The following is a 17,222-nucleotide window of genomic DNA, read 5'->3' on the forward strand; positions in this document are numbered from 1 at the left end:
AGAAAATGCGCGAGAACAGTAAAAATTGGGAACAAGTGAATCAGCAACATTAACATTAATCTCCTATTACAGAAAAAGAACAGTAAACATTCCTCATAAAATATTTATTATCTATAATTATTATACAAAAAGCAATAGAAAGTAGGCGATAAAAATATATAAAGGAAATAAAAAAATGCGCGAGGATACGTCAACAGTAAAAGCTAGGAACAAATGGATCAGGCATGTCAAAAGGAACTTTTTATTACAGGAAAAAAAGACATCAAGTATTCCTTATAAAACATTCATTATACATATTTATTACATAGAAATTACTATATAAGACTACAATTATTATAATACGAAATCGTCGATAGAGTACATAAATATAAAAAAGGTAAAGAAAATACGCCACGGGTCGTTGAACGATAGGAACGAGCGGACACGAACTACGCACGAAGCTTTGCTTCGGCTCGAGTGAGGTGAAGGAGTGGGGATGGTTCGGTTCCGCGTGCCTGCGAGACGAGCCGAGGCATCAGTTCGTAGCGACGCGTCCCTGGCGCAAGTCGCTGTCATGTTTCTCTTATTGTTCGGTGGTTTTCGGCCGAGTGCCGTGGTGCATTATGGATTCGCGGTTTTCGGTCTGCTCTCTGTTCTTCTGGTGTCGTGTCCAGTTAACTGCCAGGAGACACTGACCAATCGGATGCGGGTGATCAGCGAGGATCTGGACCGGCAGCTAAACGGGATCATGGCATCGCAGGGTATCAACTACACGACAACGAACACGACCGGGCTGCTCTACAACGCCACCACGTATTTCAACCCCAAGGGCATGGGCCAGCTGTACAACGTGACCAACATGTTCATCGACTTCGTGCAAAGCAAGCAAGCCTATCCCGAGGGTGAGTGATAACATCGTTGGAGAATTTTGTTGCAAAGGTTTATATGGTTTTATAGGTTATAGGTTATAGGGCTAGGGACAGGTTTTACGCGGCTTTGGTTACGCCCTGTACCGCGCGCTCGAAAATGGCCGGCTGCTTGTTGGTAAACAGATCGCTGTCAAAAAAAATATTGGAATTGTGTAATTCCATGCTGGATGAAATTAAATTGGATTCATTCTCGAGATCTGTCGAGATTCTAAGAATAATTCGATATGGGTTTCGGTATATTATAACGTGGAAGGTTGTTAGTGGATTTTTATGCTTAAGTACACCATGGATAGGGTATAGAATACACTGCTGGGTAATATTGTAAGTTTATTTAGTTTTATGGAGATTTGTGTGATTTATAAATAAAGGTAGATATAAATTGTTCTGTGTAACTCGATTTACGTATCGTACCTTATTTTGAATATATTGCTGCATCTTTAAATTACTATACATACAACTATTTGCAAATAACGGCAATTAATTGTACGTACAAATAGTACAAAACGTACTTGATTTCGTAGTGTATATTTTTCGAATTTTTATGCGATGAGTTGTTGAACGAAAAAGAACGAATGACTGTAGCAATAAATGTATAAAAATTCGTAGCCTAGCTATAATACACACAGGCATGTAATACAAAACTCAGTTTCAGAGTATAGTCCTAGCAATAAATCATTGAAAACGCTAAAAATTACATCGAACGTATAATTCTATCTTGCAGTGTAAACGCGTAATTTCTTTTGAAAACACAAGTGTAGTCCGAAAAGACGTTTTTCTTCTGGGTGATTTTATGTTGTTATGAGAGATTACGAGATTGCTTTTACAAGAGAGGAACATCCTGTGATCTTCTGTTATCAATAAGCTCATTCACTCCAGTTATATTTATCACCAAGGATTTTATAGACCTCTGTATTTACGTGTTTGACCGATGAGAAGCTATATTCTCCGAAAAGTGAAAGGAAAACACGGTTGTATTATTATTATTATTATTATTGTCTCTGGTACTTCAATATTATTGGATTTCTCCGAGCACATATTTTTGGGATTTTTGTTAATCGATTCATTCCATTACATTCTATGCATGCATTATTTCCATTATTTTCTCTGTTACTATAAGATTCTTGTATACTTACTCCATTGTATACTCCATTGTACTTCGAAAAATCCTTAAAAATCCAACAAGTACGTTCTTTAACCGAACAATTTTTCCTCAATTTTCATCGACTAGTATAACTTTCCAGGAAGGAAATAACATGTTATATCTCGATGAGAAAAATAAGTCGAGAATACTTAAACAAATAAAATGTATTATCCAACACAACGTTAGGCTTCGAGGAATTTCAAAAGCTGAAATCGCGAAATTCCAGAAACGATACAATGCGTTCGTCGACTCGACAGTTTTTCCTCAATTTTCATCGCGGCGATATCAATCTCCCCCTGTTTCGCCTTTCGATTGATCTCGAATTGGCCAGAAAAATTCCGTCCTTTTTTTTTCACAACTCGTCGGCGTTTCCATCGGATCCGACATTTCAGGAATTCCCACGCGAAACACAGCGTCGATCGTTGGGGAAAAAAAGGCGATAACTTGCTGAACTATCCGGATCAACGACCCTTTCGTCGCGTTTAACGTAGTAGGAACAGAGGGCCCGCGCATCTATATCAATTCTAGCAGGAAGTTGATAGCGGGCGTTCGTCATCGTCCAACCGACCTGACATCGTGTCGTCTACCATACATACCCGTTTCACCTCTTTCCGCCTCTTCTTTGCCAGTAATGCATTACTTTACCTCTTCCTCCCTCCCTTCCTTCCTTCCTTCCTGCTATCGTTCTTCATCCAATTCTGAAGAGTATTGACAATCGAAGGAGCTTCGTCGGTGATCTATTTATTTGCCAGCGGTCTCAGTGGCTCTCAATCTTTTACTCCATTTGGCTAAGAGAAGCCAAGGAAACGTGTATCGATTAACACACGCTTCGTGGTTGCTGATGAGACAGCGTTTCCTTGTAGGAATTTTAAATCTCGGAACTTTCGATTGGCGCGATCATTGCCACGAATTCTCTGTAATCTGATTAAGATATGTTTTAATACGCTATTATATATAGGTATATTAATCGATATACGTCATACTTAAAATATATTGCTATATTAATATACTATTATACTGTATATTGCTATATAAGTATATTAGTATATTCTAAGTATAACCTGCAACGTATTGTATTATTTATTATATTATTGTATATGTATTGTTATATTTAAGTACTATCAAGTATATTGTTTGGAATTATTTATTTAACCTTTTCGTATATATTATTTATTATTGAGTATATTATCAAGTCTATTAATATTGTGTTAGTATCAGTATTAATAAAAATTGCACTATGGCATTTAATTGCAGAATAATATACTGCACCTGCACATTTTATCTTTGACAATGTTTGTTCTATATTAGCTATGAATTTTTACGAATTTTTATATTTTCATCAACGTGACTGAAGAACTTGGAATGTAAATAGGTTTCGTGTACTAAATATTATAGTAAATACTCTATTACGTACAGGCTGTCAATAAGAATAATACTATCTAAAATAACTCTCGTTACCCATTGGTCTTATCGAAGAACTTTTCAAGCGCGAGTGCAATGAAACGTTAAATATAGAGAAAATGTTTGAAAAATGCATGTGGCAAAAGTTCCACGAGATATTGCAAACGCAATGAATGCTACGAGTACTGAATGAGTCGATAGAACTACTTACATGTATATCTACAAACTACTTCAATATCGATAAGATTTGCGTAAACAATGAAACGATCGAACGATCAATGAAAGGGACAAAAATGGTAGTTGATTGGAAAGAAATTGTTGTCGTGGACTGCCAAGCGGAAAATCGGCTTCTTACAAGAATTCATGCGAAAACGATCCGAGCGTGGATCCGCTCTCGTAATTTCGAACCATTCGAGCAACGAGTTGTGACGACGTATGTTCGCATACTTCGAAACACGCGTCTCTTTTGACAAGTAGAAAATCGATAAATCAATTTTTTAATTAAAGTAAATCGATTAATTGCTATCTGTGCAATGATACGTTTTAGATAAGGTAGAATTACAGTTTATCTAATGTGATAGAGAATCGTGGGGAAATATTAACATAACCATATATATGTAGTCTGAAATAATGAGACTACGCAAACACATTTATCTTCTTGTTTGTTCGTTCCATTCTAGAATTTTTTTATACAATCGTTATCGTAATTAATCTTTTGTGTCGTGGATTTCCATGCTTTCATATAGGAAACTCAACATACACAGAATGCGCACTATTTGCTAAAATGTATAAAATATCCGAAATATAGCACTCTGTGTAATTTCTGATGGATAAAACGATTTTCTACCTAGGCCCGTTTCTTCGATTATTTTTATAAAAATATGAATTTTGCATAAACATGCACAGTGTACTAATTATATTAGCGAAGAGTCGATATCCACCTTCTTCTTATATTTATAATATCCACAAAAGTATGAAGTTTCTCGAGTATTTATAAATATGAAAAATGTGAATATTCATTATATTTATAAAAATATGGATTTTGCGTAAATATGCACACTGTACTAATTATATTAGTGAAGAGTCGATATCCACCTTCTTCTTATATATACTATATCCACAAAAGTATAAAGTTTCTTAAGTATTTATAAATATGAAAAATGTGAATATTCATTATATTTATAAAAATATGGATTTTGTATAAATATGCACACTGTACTAATTATATTAGTGAAGAGTCGATATCCACCTTCTTCTTATATTTACAATATCCACAAAAGTATGAAGTTTCTTAAGTATTTATAAATATGAAAAATGTGAATATTCATTATATTTATAAAAATATGGATTTTGCATAAATATGCACACTGTACTAATTATATCAGTGAAGAGTCGATATCCACCTTCTTCTTATATTTACTATATCCACAAAAGTATGAAGTTTCTTAAGTATTTATAAATATGAAAAATGTGAATATTCATTATATTTATAAAAATATGGATTTTGTATAAATATGCACACTGTACTAATTATATTAGCGAAGAGTCGATATCCACCTTCTTCTTATATTTACAATATCCACAAAAGTATGAAGTTTCTTAAGCATTTATAAATATGAAAAATGTGAATATTCATTATATTTATAAAAATATGGATTTTGTATAAATATGCACACTGTACTAATTATATTAGTCCAGAGTCGATATCCACCTTCTTCTTATATTTACAATATCCACAAAAGTATGAAGTTCCTTAAGTATTTATAAATATGAAAAATGTGAATATTCATTATATTTATAAAAATATGGATTTTGTATAAATATGCACACTGTACTAATTATATTAGTGAAGAGTCGATATCCACCTTCTTCTTATATTTACAATATCCACAAAAGTATGAAGTTTCTTAAGTATTTATAAATATGAAAAATGTGAATATTCATTATATTTATAAAAATATGGATTTTGTATAAATATGCACACTGTACTAATTATATTAGTGAAGAGTCGATATCCACCTTCTTCTTATATTTACAATATCCACAAAAGTATGAAGTTTCTTAAGTATTTATAAATATGAAAAATGTGAATATTCATTACATTTATAAAAATATGAATTTCGCATAAACATGCACAGTGTACTAATTATATTAGTGAAGATTCGATATCCACCTTCTTCTTATATTTACTATATCCACAAAGGTATGAAGTTTCTTAAGTATTTATAAATATGAAAAATGTGAATATTCATTACATTTATAAAAATATGAATTTCGCATAAACATGCACAGTATACTAATTATATTAGTGAAGATTCGATATCCACCTTCTTCTTATATTTACAATATCCACAAAAGTATGAAGTTTCTTAAGTATTTATAAATATGAAAAATGTGAATATTCATTACATTTATAAAAATATGGATTTTGCACAAATATGGCAGAGTCCGATAATTATATTAACGTAGAGTCGGCAGCGACAGATGAAACTGAGAAGTTTTATTAGGCTCTCGGAGTTGCCTCTATTACTTCCGTGGTACGAACAATTGCGTCTTATTAGCAGTTATTGTTTTATGAGGCGAGCAAGCGTCGTTTCGCTTCGTTTCTTTTTCCTTTGTGTCTTCTTCGCGTTATATACGACTTCGCGTCTTGTGTTAGATCTGAACGCCTGCTAAAGTGTTACATACTGCGTTATAGATAACGATCGAATCTCGGAAGATGGTATGAATCGGTCGTTTATCACGCAGCGGTGTAGCAACGTTACTTCCATATTGTGCAAAATGATCATTAAGATCTGTATATCGATTGTTCGAGGTTACGTTTCTTGATAACAGTTGGCAAGAATAAGAGAACGACACTAGCGATAAAGTGATCGACTTGAGAAAATTGCGACAATCTCGATCATTTGTGTGTCACATTATGTATACGGATGATGATAGACTTTATCTGTGTTCTCTTTTCTTGTTTCAATAACGTGTAGTATTCTGTACGTTCATCGATATGAACTTATATATGAAAACTAAATTTTTAGTAAGAAAATTCATATTTAATAGAAAAATCCTTGTTGTTTCTAGACGCTAAAATATATAGATATTATTTGGCAATATCATTTCTTTTTTTATACTTTTCCCTACTTATGCGAAAGATCCCATTGTTTCATTTTTCCACTTGTGAGGCTCCTAATTGATATTGTATGTTTCAATTGATAGGCATCAAGATATGTACATAATTATAGAGATTAGATAGTCACAAAGACTTGGTAATATCATTTTTTTTTTTTAATATATATATTTCCCTCCTTATGGGAAAGATGCAATTGTTTCACTTTTCCATTTACGAGGATTTTAATTGATGTTACAATTGTATGTTTTAATTGACAAATATCGAAATACATACATAATTGTAGATATTAAATATTCTCGATGTTAGACATTCAGAAGGATTTGGTAATATTTCTCGTACTTCTTCGTTCTTCTGGAGAAGTGCACTTGTTCCAGTTTTTCGCCGATTGCGCGGCCTCTAATTGATATTATTTAAATCGTCCGAATGAAATTAGAAAGCTGTGGCATTACATCGAACAGAAATCGAGAAGTTTAAGGTTAGGCTCGAGTTATCTCAAGAGTAAACATTCCAGGAGATTTATATCTACCTTATTAACGTGATTTCCCCCGCCCACCCACCCCCCTCTGAACGCTTGAATTAATTATCTAAATTGTTTGGATGAAATAGAAAACTAGCTTACACGATATTACATAAAGCAGAACCTAGAAAGCTTAAAGTTAGAGTCGAACTATTTTAAGAGTAAAAATTTCAGCAAGTTTATTTTATCCATTTTTACATTGGAAAATTTATTAACAACTTCGACAAGGCTACATTTTTTTCTCTTTTCTTTGTATCTTTATCTTTGGAATTTGAACATGATTATGCTTTTTTTTTTTATCAGAAATTAATACACAGTACTGAAAGAATTTGCAGTGCTTGTAACTCAATCATCGGGACGCCGTAAAATCCGTGAAAAAGTTGATCAAATTTAGTACCTTTCTCGCGTCCCATTGACGCTCCGCTTTCTCGTTCGATTTTATTAGCGTTTTCCACGAAGAATCGTTACGTAGTGGCTATTGAATTCGAACGATCGTTCTGAATGGCGACAGTACACGCGTTATCGATCCAGCTTCTCGCACAAAAGCATCGTCAATCTGGTGTTTCCTGTACGGGCGAAGAGCTCACGTGGCATTCGAACGATGACGACGGTCTGACAGTGAATTTTCCGTCACGTTCCATATTCTCTAATCGAAAAAAAAAAGAGAAAAAATACTAAATTTTGTAATACCAGAAAAACCTCGGTTCTCTTGCATAATAATTTACCAACTAAATGGCCAGCAAATTATTTGTCTCTGTGATAAAATATTCTCGTACTCTAACGAATACCGTACACCTATTTTTCTGTCGGACTTTCAGCTCTGTTTTTAGTTCTCTATCGAATTTCCAGTTTCTGAAAAAACGCAGCGTCGCTTTTGAAAATAACATTCAATTGTTCATAGAAAATTCAATTGATTTGGAAAATAGAATTTTATTTATTTCTACTCTCTGCTCCGAGGTGAATCGCGCCCATTGTAAATTTCCAGAGAACAAACTTTGAAAATCTGGAACTAAAATTGACAAATTATTATTACTATTATTATTATTATTATTATTATTATATAACGCGCTTTAGTATACAGTTCGGTTACAAGTGGTCTGCGCGTGACAATACTCTATTAATATTATACCTGTTGGAAGATTATGAACAGAAATGCGTCCCGGGCGATATGATTTATTGGCGTTGCTATAAACTGCGATTTCTTCCGAGTAACGTAAAAAGACGACTTTAGCGTAAGAAGAGACGGTACTTCGGGGCACATGATCGTGCTATTTAGTATTTTTTACGTGCCATCAGAGTAGGTCAGGCGTAATCCAGCTACGCGATCAAACAGCTGTAAATTTAACTGATTTTTACACGCAATAAGAACAGAGTTAGACGACTTTCGAACGAGAAAGCCACTCACGGAGCCACCCTGTACTTTTCTCAAAATTGAGCAAACGTGTTAACGACAGGGAAGAAAGCGCAATTGCGCGTAAAATGACTGAAGGAACACGACGAGGTTAATTCGAAGATCGGCATCGTAGAAGAATCAGCTTTCCCGAAGGAAATTCCATGGAAACGCAGGAATATCGGGCTCGAGATTTGGCAAGGCAGTAAATTTCTATTTCTCGACGCATAGCGAAAGCGGATCGAAGCTCCGTCACGTCGGCAAATAAATCACGCCGACAACTTTTAATTCCGGTCCCGTTGCGAATTTTCAAACGAACCGGCCACACTTCTTTCATCTTTGCTTAATTGAAATCTGCTGGTGGACAAACGGCTGGAAAAACGCGAGGAATTTCATCAGACGGCTTATCGGAGATACATCGCAAGCGATCGAGCTTCTAAATTAAAATCCGAACAAGGAGAAACTAATAAATAAAAAGGAAGATCGTAGTAATTAAAAGAGAAGATCGAAGCATCGCAATTTAATTCTTCTTTCGATCTTTACACTTTGGATGCTTGCATCCCTTTTTTCGCTCTTCACGCCGGCTTTAATTTATTCTTCGATTCTTAACGCCGTACTTTTCTCTTTTCTTAGTGTCCCTTCGTACGTCTTTTCGTTGTTGCAATCTTTTCTTCTATTCTTCTTGATATCGAGACACCAGTTTTTCTTCGCCCAAATTCTATTTCTCGGTATACCATCGTCGTTCTCTTTGATATTTTTCCATTGCTCTTTCTGTCGCTGGCGTATTTTCCTTTTCTTAAATACGCTCTCAGACGTGCACTCTCCGCTGCATTAAAATGAGTTTTCACGTTAAAACGAACATCCATAATTAAAAGAAAAATTCACTATTCATTAAGATATTATAATTACCACGGGTATAATTTTATACAAATTTATTTAAATGTCATGTAGATCTAATCTTTCGTCTAATTATAATTGAAGCAATGGAAACTGAATAAAAGTTCGTTTCATTTTCTAAATAACATAATAAGCCGCTCGTACGCTTTGTATCGCTGCTTCGGATCGATAGCGGCGTAACTTAAAACATACTAATTTTAAACGAGAGGCTTTCTAAAATTTATATTTTTCTTTAAATACTAAAAACAAGCCTTGTTAGTACAACTGTCCTTTGACGCACAACCGATGGATATAAATGCACCGTTTGGCGTTAAAAATAGAAGCATAATGTGGAACTCGCACTTAATGAAAGCAAATTTGTTATTTTTTTTTTTGGCTTTGTCACTGTCAATACCGAGCAGCGATATATTTTTGCATATTGTAGATTTGTCTCCAGATTTTTCTACGTGATGACCGAAACGATTATGTTTGCACCAGGCTATTTAATTTGCAGATTTTTAATACCAGTTTGTTGTTCATATTTCATGGAACAGCAATAATTTCTGTCCAGTAATACAAAGTAACGTGACGTATTTTGAAATTGATTATGTCGCTCACTTATAATCCATCAATACACCAGCTGACGGTTAAATTTGCCATAAACGCGTGATCATCGGTGTTGTAGTTAGAATATTACGATAATTCCCAGCGAACGATGATTTTCTCGCGACGAATGCTCGCGAAACCAAAAATTCGATAATCTCGAAAGTATTATAATACCGTAATAATAATTCATAAATCATACTTTGTTTAATCTACACATCGTACGCTAATCGTTCGTTGCCGGACCTCGAATGACGTTTGAAACGAAATATGCGTAAACTTAGTACGCATCCGACAGCCACGAACAGACAATGCGATACGGTTGCACCGAAAAACAGAGTTTGCTTAGCAAACAAATTTCAACGGCAGACACTTGCTTGCCAGTCGCTCGTTTACTTATCGCGATAAGATTGGTGGAAAAGGTTTGGCGAGAAGCGCGTGTGCTGCTAATCGTAGAAAGTAACTGATGATAATGGAAGAAAATAGCCGATAATACTACCTGCTGTAGCTTAAAAGTTTCCTATCGGTACAGTAGCTTTTTATCTTTCAAGATGATATTAAAATATCTAGTTCCTCGTTTATTTTATTTTCTTTCTAATTATTTTCTAAAGTTGCTTTGTAAAGCTTCTCTTTAGTCAACGCGCCCTGTCTGTACAGCAGTTTTTTGGTTTTCAAAACGACATCGAAGTAACGTAAGGAAGGCGAAGCAGTCCAACGAGAAGAGAATATTTTACATCGAAAAAATAGGCACGAGGATGGAGTAAAGAAACGAAGAACATGAGATTTCTCGGATTCTCGACTTTCCTAAAATCGTAGATAGAGCATTTCCACGAAGAAAGAGAAAATGTCTGTAGCCACTGTGTATTCAAATATTTCAAGTTTCGAAAAAATGGAGAAACGAGTGTTCTCGGATCTTGGGCTTTTTTAAAATTGTAAATAGCACGTTTCGAATAAGAAAGGCGAAATAGTCTAAAGAGAAGCAAATAGTCTAAACTGTCTGTTTCGTCGGACAAAAATCTGAATAATACGTGCGTGTTAGGAGAAAGCTGGCAAGTTGATATGCTGATAGGCCGCTATATACATACGTACGCTACACACGTAGTTTCTGGAAGTTTGCTTATCTCTCTGTGCCTCTTGTGCAGCAGAACGCATTAATCTGGTTTATTCAGTGAATCACTCGGGAAGCTTCGTAAGAAAGTGAGTATCTTCAGCATCCAACGTGATCCATTTCTCTCGATACATGATCGTGGATCACATTGCCTTTCTTCCTGAATAAACCGACGATCCTAATGAACTTTTGTCGTGGACACTTTTTTAATTGTCGATCGTAGTGTTAGAGGAAACATACTGTTAGAGGTTGATCGTATGTAACGATAGCGATACGTATTATAAATGGAGAGCTATGAATCAGAAAGCTGATTTCGCAACACTGTTCCTTAAAAGTATGTAAGTTGCTATCTAAATAGATAGGCGGAGTGCGACATTTCCTGAACGATAGTGAAGATACAGAGCAAAAAATTTAAAAAGTCATTCTCCTTTATCGTGATCGAACTACTGAAAAATTTCCACAGGATTGTACTATTTGAATTAAAGATTAAAGTTTCCCTCTACTCAAGTAAAGTTCATTTACTTGAGTAGAGGGAAAGCAACGGTGAGTAACTGTGGATGTATTAGAAAATATAGAATACTTAGAAACACATTAGTTACAATTAGATTGGTACGATAAAAGTTCATGAGAATATAAAACAAAAAGACATAGCTACATCGAGGACATTGATAAATATAATATCGTGCAATAACTTAATCTAAACTTCAGCCGATGATTTATTGTGGCGTAAGTTAAAGGCAATTGCACTTGACGATTTACCGTGGTATAATTGATTCAAGGTGATGCAACGAGATATTTTATTCGAGACTGTAATTGCGTTCACGTTTAGAAATAGTTCGTAGACAAATTGCAGGAACTCGGAATGAAAATTGTAGAATCTCAGTCGTCTAATCCTTTAGCTGCGGAATATGTTTATTTTATTATTATTTCGTGCGGTTATGTAAAACCCGGTCGATTTAAGCTGCGTCCCAGTTGAATATTTAATTATCACAGTGGAAAACAATAGCAACTCCTTGTTAGCACGTTGACCTCGTTTGCATCTACAATGATAACGTTATATCATGATCTACCTTAATATCTGTACAGGTAAATATGCGGAGGACAGAGGAAGAGATAATAATTTTTTATTTCTCAGTTTATCAGACAGGTAATATTGGAAAATATTTACCAATGTCTGAGGAAAAACAATGTACACATTACGCGGCTACGTTTTTTTTTTTTTTTACTATTGTACGTGAATTAAGTCTCTTATTGTGTTCAATTACATTCCATATGATGCGATCGTATCGTCAGATTAATATAACCTTGTTGTATTGTACCTGATCGAAAGCAGGTCTTTTTTTAGCTTTAAACGACGTGAATGAATCTGTCAGTAGGTTTAGCAGCGTAATTGCAACGTAATTGTATATAAACATTTAGAAACATTATAGGGGCGTTAAACAATGTCTCATCTTCATTTCGAATGTGACACACAATTCAGAAACGCTAGCTTTCTATAATATGCAGAGGAGTATTTTTCAATTTAATAATTAGATTGTGAATATTTATGCAAGTTAATATTATTGTAAACACTGTTCAAAAAACGAAGCTAAACAGAATTTTATCTCAGTATGTTTATTATTAAATTAATATTATGTCTGTTACTATTATATTAAACAACATTGGATTAATACTTAGTAGATATCTGACACAAAATTTCTGCTTACATTCTAGCGTTTCAAATAGCGTTTATAAAACTGTTAATTTACACGCACATTGATAGACTAATTATTTTATTAATATTCCATTAAAATTATAAATGTTATGGAACTGGGGAAATGGCCAAGAAGGGAGAAGGGCAAAAAAGAGAAAGAAGGGACTAGAAGAGGTGAGAAAGGGAGGGACGCAGATAGAAGCAAAAGAGGAGCAAGAAAGGATAACAGCAGACCAAATTATAGAAGAAAGAAGAAAGAGAGAAGCAGAAGAGCGGGGGAAAAGGATAAGGGAATCCAAATATAATACACACTATAGAAATATCGCCAAAGAAAAATTACCAAAGTACTTAGAAGGGAGGATGAAGTGGAAGGACAGAAGAATATTGGCAAGATTCAGATGTGGAAACGAGACCAAAGCGAGGGAATACTGGAAAGAAGAGGGAGAAAAAAGATGCAGACTATGCAGAAGGAAAGAAGAAGACCTGAGACATGTAATAGAAGAATGTGAAATAACGGGAGGACCAAAGGACATAGGTAAAACGCTAAATGAGACTCGAGAAGGTTTAACAGAAGTGAAAGCAATAATAGAGAAGAGAAGGGCAAACGATAGGAAGGAAGCACAGCAAGGAGGCTAAAGCCCAAAGTTGCAATAGTTCTTAGTCATTAGTTGTTAATTTGCAATTTCTAGCTTTAGTATTTAGGGATAGAATAATTAAGGGAGTGCAATAGAATAGAGTGGATAAGAGAGGAGGTAGACATATAAGAAGAGAAATAGATATAAGAGATGTAAAACAGAAAGCTCGTCCAAAGCCGAAAGGCACGGATTAAGCAGTAATAAATAAATAATAAAATATAAATATCAGTATAATACGTTAATATTTAATACATATGTAAACTAAATTTCTGCTTTGCCTCTATATAGAAATATTGATATTAGAATTTACAAATACATTAACATTTATGATACACATGTAAACCAAACATATTTTACATATGGTATCCTGTGCATTGGTTCATTGCATACACAACTATGAGATAGCAGCCGAAATAATAAAAAAATTGCAACACCATAAAGAGTTAAACATGGAATTTTCCACAAATCTCGTACAGTTAATAGTTGAAAATGACACGGCTACGCTTTTAATTAGACACAGGATATTTTACTGGCTGCACAGTCGTTAAGCAAAATTTAATCTCGTTCAGGCTGGCGACTCGGTAATTAGTGAATTTCAGGCAGACGTTAAAAGTTCACGGGACGAATTCAGCGTCGCTTGGAAAGATGAAAGGGAATAACGAACGTTAATTCCGAATGACGAAGTGCTGGCGAAAAGAACTTGGAAAAAGTATGACGAATTTGATTCTTCGTACGACAAATCGAATTTTTTTCGATGTTGCAATATTTCCGTCCGCGGAAACCGCTTATCAAAAGGATTTCTGGCGCGATCCAAGGCTCCTCTCTGCTTACAAACAACATCAATCAAAAGGCTGATGTCCCCGTGACATAAAATCGACGGTTCAAGGCTATTTATGCGAACTACACACGTTAATTTTATACCTGTCGATTTAATATCCGGCTTTGGAAATTTCCTCTTGTTCTTTCGCAACAACAAACGTCTATAATTTCTATCATTTTCCTAACGTACATTTAAGTTCAGATATTCAAATATTTCATAGAGTTGCGGCGATAGGCGAAGAAATTTATATGTCGAACTCTTCCCATAGAATTGATACGAGTTTTGTAATAAAGAGAACCAAATTATAGAACCAAATTACAGGGCTGGTCCAACCAGGGGACAAAAATAAATAGGAATTCTGAGTGAATTTACTCGAAAGTTCTTTGTATATAAAGTGCAGAAGATCTAAAGCTTCGTCTGTACGTAGTTTTGTTTCTCTGTGTTTCGAATCTTCTGCGAGTGATCTGCAATTGCAGCAATTGCAGAACGATGCTTCTGATTTCTTTAACGCGGCCACTGCGTCGACTTTTGCAAGGACACATTTCTATTTGGTGGTAAACGAAAGTTCGTGGTGGCAAGAAAAAGTCCATCGGGGACGAATAGACCTCATGATGGATTTTCCTATTAGGCAGTATGGGACAACAGTGTCCAATAGCAATTTTGATCGAATGGCCATAATGTCGTTTTCTATTTAGCGGTACGAGACTACCGTAACTCCGTACTCATTTCGACATACGTTTCATATTGCACTTTCATGTTGGAAAGATTTATGAAGTATATTGCAACATAATGAATTGCACGATGTTTATTTCAATCCGCGCTTATTTCAGTTCCATAATAAATAAGTAATTATATAACATAATAATACGAAACATATAATGTATAATAAAAACATAAAAATATAAACTGGTCATCTTTGATAACCAGCAGTGTTGTTCTATTTTTAGCGCCATAAATAAGCCCCCTCCCGTACCGTAAATCGTCACATTTTTGCCACTGCGGGACAAATGACCCGTAAGATTTTTCTTTATATTATGTCACTTTGCCATGCAAACACGCGATTAACATTCCTTTCGTTGAGAAATATTTTATTTAATTGAGATGTTTGCTGTTGATAAACGTTCGCAAACTGAGATTCCATAGAATCATTTCGTAGCTATGAAAATTTTCCGTACAAACATTCTCGATGGATTTTTCTTTTATATGGAAACACGATGGCTATCGTTGCTAGTTAATATGGCAACATATACACCGTTACGACGATACGTAAATACTTCTTGCGATTCTTACGCAGCTCTGACCACGTTCCCCGCGTTAAAAATCACCCGGCCAGAACTTATATATTTATACTCGCACGAATGAAACAAAACTCGTTTGTTAGCCGAGAAAGAAACACGACCACGTAAAAAAAGCAGGGATTTAACGAACGTTGAGAAAAATGGATATTTTTGCTCGCTCTATACCTCGGCTGAAGTTGAGAGAAAATTCTACAATGCAAGTCCTGGTTTTTGCTATTTTATTTCCTTTAAAAGACAGAGCGTAACGCTATTTTTGGGACTTTGTAATATTTCTAGGAATTCTACGAAAATTAACGTTTTCATTATTATATTGCATAATTGCGTTTTATTAATTTTGCGAGAATTCCGTTTAACACACCCAGTAATTTTTAATTAGTATCTTCCAGTCCGTTATAAATGATCCAAAAAATATATTGTTCGAAAAATTGGTGCTTATGAAATTCGAACAGTATCATAATCTTCTGAATCTTTTTTTTTTATAATTTAACCAGAAAACTCAAAAAGTATCAAACAATGGAAAACAATTGAAGATTCAATCGGAAATTATAGATGACACAGTTGGAGAATTATAATTATTATTATAGTCATTACTACGAGCCCCTTTTTTTGGAATGCTACAAATTCTACCTTTATCGCAACTGCAATAATTTCACATCCTAAGATTTCGGTGATAAGCACAAGAGCAAACAAGATACCAATTATGGTCTTTAATATAGTTTCCTTCTTTAAAAAAAAACAAACAAACTATAATTGCTTTTTACAACTTTCTAATACTTCTAAGACCTCCATATAAAAATTAATATTTTTATAATTATTGCCAGTAGTCAGAGAAAGGGAAGTATTGTCTTTTTTTATTTCGGCGTGCTACAAATTCTTTCCACTGCAAGCTCAAAGATATTCTCTTGTGTCATCATTTCAAGTATCATTATACCGTTTTGCCAGCTTCTATTAAATATTCCTTGACAGATTTTTCAACATTCGTAGCTCTTCTCAACAACTTTAAATGTTCCAATTAAAAATTCGTCTTTTCAGAATGAGGCGCAATCAGAGAAAAAGACGAAGGAAAAGTATGAAAATAAATGTCCTCAATGTATGCGAAGAGTATTAAGAAAGGATTTTATTTTTCTTAATTTTCGAGTACACAATTTCGATCTTTTACGATCGTAATAACAGCAGATTGGAAATTTCACTGACCAGCAGAACAAGAAACGTTCGACAGGATTTCATGGCAATTTGTCGTTGAAGGAAAGTTCGTTTGAGCGCTTTGCGCGGCGTCGAATTCAATTCCAGCGTCGTCTGGCTCATTAACGTCCCTCTTTGTCGCCACTGTCTCGCTTCGTTACTTTCGGTCCTTCCACCCCTGTTGCACTTTGCTACGGGATACGGCCGATGAAATTGTCATTGTCGTGTCACGAATCTCGTGAAAACGACGTCTAGCCCTTTACATCGATCTCTGTTTGAACGATATCATCCCATAGCCAAGTTTATAGCTTCCTATGGTTCCAATTATTTGCTAATAGTAGATGGTCGATCGTTGGAGTTGTAGTGCTAAAGATAAGAAGAGAAGTACACAACAATTTTAATTATAACGATTAAATCAACATCAAATTACATTAATAACAAATTGAATCGTAATTCATTTATATCTTGTTAAACGTAATAAAATCTGTTTTATTTTATTCTTCTAACAAAAAATTCAGGCAGGCGT

The 17,222-nt window shown here is 34.6% G+C and overlaps 1 protein-coding gene and 1 long non-coding RNA gene across 10 annotated transcripts in view; one reads left to right on the plus strand and one right to left on the minus strand.

Annotated features, from left to right (window-relative positions):
- The first annotated feature begins 460 nt into the window (after window positions 1-460).
- Window positions 461-17,222, plus strand: part of LOC100648912 (prominin-like protein) — a 72,660-nt gene continuing 55,898 nt past the window's right edge. For all 8 annotated transcript variants that reach the window (XR_007226243.1, XM_048411703.1, XM_048411705.1 and 5 more), the window contains exon 1: window positions 461-881. Coding sequence is in view for 7 of the 8 variants with exons in the window: in XM_048411703.1 (XP_048267660.1) it covers window positions 476-881 (406 nt within the window). In the remaining variant the exon portion in view is untranslated. The remainder of the gene's footprint in view (window positions 882-17,222) is intronic.
- LOC110119895 lies at window positions 6,465-11,304 on the minus strand. Of its 2 annotated transcripts, XR_002308417.2 has the most exons (4): window positions 11,050-11,304; window positions 8,221-9,307; window positions 7,817-8,100; window positions 6,465-7,737 (listed from the first exon to the last, which is right to left on the minus strand). It is a non-coding gene; the product is annotated as an uncharacterized LOC110119895 (long non-coding RNA). The 2 variants fall into 2 exon arrangements; XR_007226246.1 differs by having other exon boundaries at window positions 6,465-8,100.

Source organism: Bombus terrestris, chromosome 14 (genome assembly GCF_910591885.1).
Source record: "Bombus terrestris chromosome 14, iyBomTerr1.2, whole genome shotgun sequence".
Lineage (NCBI taxonomy): Eukaryota > Metazoa > Arthropoda > Insecta > Hymenoptera > Apidae > Bombus > Bombus terrestris.